The sequence below is a fragment of the Lupinus angustifolius genome, unplaced genomic scaffold (genome assembly GCF_001865875.1).
Source record: "Lupinus angustifolius cultivar Tanjil unplaced genomic scaffold, LupAngTanjil_v1.0 Scaffold_51_63, whole genome shotgun sequence".
Classification (NCBI taxonomy): domain Eukaryota; kingdom Viridiplantae; phylum Streptophyta; class Magnoliopsida; order Fabales; family Fabaceae; genus Lupinus; species Lupinus angustifolius.
The window spans coordinates 1-5,282 of NW_017722489.1; the positions used below are offsets into that span (position 1 = coordinate 1).

The following is a 5,282-nucleotide window of genomic DNA, read 5'->3' on the forward strand; positions in this document are numbered from 1 at the left end:
GAGGGTATTTTTTTTGTTCTGAATTACAATGGTTGAGTATGCATCCTGGCTCTGGTGTAGAATCTTCAATTATTAGTATGGTTTAGATATTTTGGGATACGGAATTTGGGAATCACAGGTGTTGTTTAATTCTATGGTCCAATAGTTGATTGTTTTTGTTTATTGCCATACGGTGATTAATATTTTGAAATAAATGATTATTTCCAAATTTCTATTCGTTTTCTCGTGGGTTTTACTTTTATTTATAGTATAGTTTTTGTTAAAGATAATAAGAAGCTAAGCCTATCTTTATGTTGACTTATGCAGTTCTGTATGCGTTTTTTGGGTTACGATTGCTGTACATCGCATGGAGATCATCGGATTCAAAGTCTTCACAAAAGAAAGAAATGGAAGAAGTATGTTATCAAGGCCTTTATTCAGTTGAAATGATTGTTGTCTTTGCGTGTTCTGTATATGTGTTTGTTTGGAATCCTATATATGTTAGCACTGGTAGTTGAATTCGGAAAGAAATTAGGAAGAACCCATGAAATTGAATGAAATCACAAGGATTAGGACCCTAATCCTGTATTTTATTGATTGAGTGAAGAAGATTACAAGTTGGAAGTGGAAGAATACAATTCCCTAATGATTTCACAGAAATCAGTTAACTAACTACTTCTTACTAAAAAACTAACTTCACACTAACCCTTCCTTTTATACAATTCCTATTCTAACTACTTTTTCAAAAGTTAGTTATTCCCCCCTAGTGCTATGTTGGCGCTTTGCAACACTTTAGTAATAGGAGGCTTTGGCCTACTTCTTATTTTATCAATATTCCCCCTCGAAAGAGCTACCTTGTCCTCAAGGGGAAAATGAGAAAAAGCTTCCTGAAGTTGATAAGCTCTTTCCCAAGAATTGTCACAAGAGGGTAGCTTATCCCACTGCACCAAAACTTCCAACTTTCCCTGAGCATCCTGTCTGTGCTGCACAATTTCTACTGGACAGACTTGTAATTCCCACTCTTCAGATAGCATAGGGGGTATAGATTGAGGCTGCTGAATCTGTGTGAGAGACTTCTTTAATAACATGAAAGACTAGGTGAATTTTGGCATACTCAGGCAGGTTCAATCTATAAGCTACTAGGCCAACCCTTTCAATAATCTGATAAGGATCATAAAACTTTGCTGACAATTTGGCCACTGGTTTGCTAGCTAAAGACTTCAACTTGTAGGGTTGAAGTTTTAGAAAGACCCAATCACCCACCTCAAACTCAACATGTCTTCTATGTTTGTTGTCTTGTGTCCTCATCAAATCTTGAGCGCTGACTAATTCTATTGCAACTCTTGTAGAACCAAATCCCTTGATACTAATAACTCGTTGACTTCTTCAATCTTGGAAGGGAAAGTGTACCCTTTCATTAATGTTTGGGGATCCCTCCTATACAAGGCCTTTAAAGGAGGCATACCTGCAGACACATCACACATTATATGTGGTGTTGAACCAAAATTCAGCCCAAGGTAGCCACTCCACCCATTGCTTTGGTTTAAGCCCTGCAAAGCACCTAAGATAGGTCTCCAAGCTCATGTTTACGACCTCAGTCTGAGAGCAGTAAGCAGTACTAAACTTCAGTTTGGTGCTAGCTAACTTGAACAATTCTTGCCAAAATTTGCTCAAAAAGATCTGGTCCCGGTCTAAGACAATAGAAGCAGAGAACCCATGTAAACGAACCACTTCCCTTGCAAAAATGGCAGCCACATCCTTAGCATTAAAGAGATGGCCCAATGGATAAAAATGGGCATATTTGGATAACTTGTCCACTACTACAAAGATGGTATCTTTTCCTTTAGATTTTGGTAATCCTGAAATAAAGTCCATTGAAATGTCTTGCCATACTTGAGTTGGTATTGGCAGAGGTTGTAAGAGACCCCCTAGTGTCAAAGTGGAGTACTTCTGCCTTTGGCATACATCACAAGCTTTAACATACTACTTGACATTCTTCCTCATCCCTTCCCAATCGAAGAAACTGGATACCCTCTTGTAAGTCTTGAAGAACCCAAAATGCCCTCCAGAGTTACTGTCATGGCACTCAACTAAAATTAGGGAGAGCTTGTTAGAACCTTTAGGTAACACCAATCTTCCTTTATACAATAACCTGTCAGCCCATTTAAACTGTTCCTTATTGAAAAGCTTTTGATTTGTGAGAGAAACTTCAAGCTCCTTTGATCAGTTTTGATCACAAAATGCCTCCCCATCAAATAGTATTTCCATTTCTGAATTGCTTGGACTAGAGCCATTAGCTCCCTCTCATAAACTGATTTCAATTGGGCTCTATTTGAAAGACCTTTACTCCAAAAGGCCAATGGCCTCCCTTCTTGCATCAACACTGCCCCTAGCCCTTTACTAGATGCATCAGTCTCAACAATAAATGTCTTAGAGAAATTAGGTACTGCTAGCAAAGGTAGATTGACCATAGCTTCCTTCGGAGTTTGAAAAGCTAAGGTAGCAGCCTCATCTCACACAAAATTGTCCTTCTTTAGCAACTCAGTTAAAGGTTTGGCTATTTTGCCATATCCTTGCACAAATCTCCTATAGTAGCCTGTTAGCCCAAGGAACCCCTCAATCCTTTCAAATCCTTAGGGACAGGCTAAGAGGTCATTGTTTCTACCTTGGATTGGTATTCTGCTACCCCAGAGTTAGAGATTATATGGCCTAGGTATTCCAAACTGTTCTAAGCAAACTACACTTTTTCTTATTAACCTTCAGTGAGTTCATTCTCAACACTTCCGATACCTTCCTTAGATACTCTTCATGTGCCTCTGCAGTTTGGCTATAGACAAAAATGTCATCAAAAAAGACCAAGGTAAACTGCCTTAGAAATGGTCTCAACACCTCGTTCATAAGGGCTTGAAATGTGGAAGGGGCATTGGTCAACCCAAAGGGCATGACCACAAACTCATAGTATCCTTCATGTTTCTAAAAGCTGTTTTATCAATGTCAGATTCCTTCATCCTGATTTGATGGTAGCCTGCTTTTAGATCCAACTTAGTGAAGGTAGTGGCTCCTCCAATTTCATCCAGCAATTCCTCAATAATGGGAATGGGGAATTTGTTGGGTATGATCATCTTATTCAAGGCACGATAATCTACACAAAATCTCCAGCCCCCATCCTTTTTCTTCACTAGAATTATAGGACTGGAATATGAGCTAATGCTATGTCTGATTACTCCAGCCTCCGACATCTCCCCTACCAACCTTTCTATTTCAGTTTTCTGGTAATGAGGATACTAGTAGGGTCTTAGATTAGGAATTGAAGCCTCCTTTCACCAAGTATATTGCATGATCTTGCTTCCTGATTGGGGGCAGGCCTTTAGGCTCTGAAAACAAGTCTTCAAACTCTGCCACTAGCCAAAAGATAGGGGTGTATTGAACCACCTGAGCCTCTGGATTTCTGGAATCAAGTTGACACTGAATTAGCAACCCCTTCCCTTCCTCCTTTAATATTTGCATTAGTGCTCCATATGGGAGTTCTGTCCTTGCTAAAGCTGGATTCTCAGAAATGGTAATCAGCTTCTCCCCTTTCTTGACCTGAAGTTCCAATTTTCCAAAATCAACCTTGATTTCTCCCAATCCTGCCAACCAGTCCAACCCCAATACCATGTCAACTCCTTTCAATGTGAATAAGTAGAAGTCTTGTGCCTCTTGCAATTGTTGCATTTGGAACCTCAACTGAGCACACTTGAATGAAATCACAAGGATTAGGAAACCCTAAATCCTGTATTTTATTGATTGAGTGAAGAAGATTACAAGTTGGAAGTGGAAGAATACAGTTCTCTAACTGATTTCCCAGAAATCTAGGAGGCTTTGGCCTACTTCTTATTCTATCAATATACTCATAAGTCATAACAGCCTTTTGGTTTATGAATGTTAAAATATGCTAACAGTATTTAAAAGGTTTGTAAACTTACTTGTAGGGGTTCTACAGTTGATATATAATTTGTTCAGTATTTAAAAAGTAAAGGTTAGATAATGTACTTGCTAAGAATTTGCTCTTGTTAACTAGGTAGAAGAGAAACTTGAAGGTGGACAAGGGAAAACTTCAATTCGACGCTTCTTTTCAAGATTTTGCACGCCAATATTTTTGGAGGCAAGTTCAACTTGTGCTTACTTTATTTGATTGTTAACATAATTATCACATCTCTAATACTGTCCTTTTATACAGTCTTTTATTTTAACATTCCTTGCTGAGTGGGGGGACCGTAGCCAGATTGCGACAATTGCTGTAAGAAACTATTTATTTTTAAGTTCTTCATACATTTTTCTGCATTATCGGTTCATTTTTTTGGCAGTTATTTTTCCTGAGTATTTGTCATATATCACTTAGACTTTTCATGGCGTTTCATTCTATGCTGCAGCTGGCCACACACAAAAATGCAGTGGGAGTAGCAGTTGGGGCCACTATAGGACACACCATCTGCACTTCAGTAGCAGTAATAGGAGGAAGCATGCTGGCATCTAAGATTTCCCAAAGGACAGTAGCCACGGTTGGTGGCTTGCTCTTTCTTGGCTTTTCTCTGTCTTCATACTTCTACCCTCCTCTATGATTAATAAGTGCAGATTAATCTGATTCTTAATTGCTTGTAGTCATTCCACTTTGATTTTTTCACTTAAAGTTGTATCAAAGAATTTGTACTTCTCTGCATAGAAAGCTAGATACTAACTCAAACGTCAAATTTTGAATATCATTCTTTGTGTAAAATATTTTGCTTTTGCATCTCTTTCCATATGCATGGTTATTTATTATTATTATTTTTTTGAAACAAAGAATGGTATTGTTCATCCTTATTTATTATTTATTTAATATATGTGTTTCTACTGCTCTAACTAATTTCCTTGTCATTTTTCTAAAACGCCCTTTAATAATTGAGACAAACTGGTATGTGTCTACTGTTGCTCATATTTCTGGTTAATGACATAATTAACTTTAAATATTGAAAGCTACTTTTAAATATGAAAATGTACATATTTAATTTATTGATCTACATATTAGTTTTTGATTTATTTTGCATTTGAATGTTGATTGTTTAATGTGATAGTAGCAGTAAGAAAGTTGAGATGGTTCTTATCTTCAGTGTAAAACCAATCATAACATCTAATTCAAACTTGGATGTTTTCTGGACCTGCCCCTCAGTTTTGGGTGACTATCCTCTCTAATACTGGAAAGTGGAACGTACCAGAAAACAAAAGCGAAATTAGGATGATGTAACATTATTATCATTGAGATATAATAATATGATATTGTTGTT

At 37.4% G+C, this 5,282-nt stretch overlaps 1 protein-coding gene across 1 annotated transcript; it reads left to right on the forward strand.

The window, feature by feature from the left end:
- Positions 1 to 258: 258 nt before the first annotated feature.
- Positions 259 to 4,758, forward strand: LOC109339022 (GDT1-like protein 3). The gene is made up of 4 exons (XM_019576386.1): positions 259 to 395; positions 4,040 to 4,123; positions 4,199 to 4,258; positions 4,392 to 4,758. The coding sequence occupies exons 1-4, from the start codon at positions 291 to 293 to the stop codon at positions 4,578 to 4,580; spliced, it is 438 nt and encodes a 145-aa protein (XP_019431931.1). The 5' UTR covers positions 259 to 290; the 3' UTR covers positions 4,581 to 4,758.
- Positions 4,759 to 5,282: the final 524 nt, after the last annotated feature.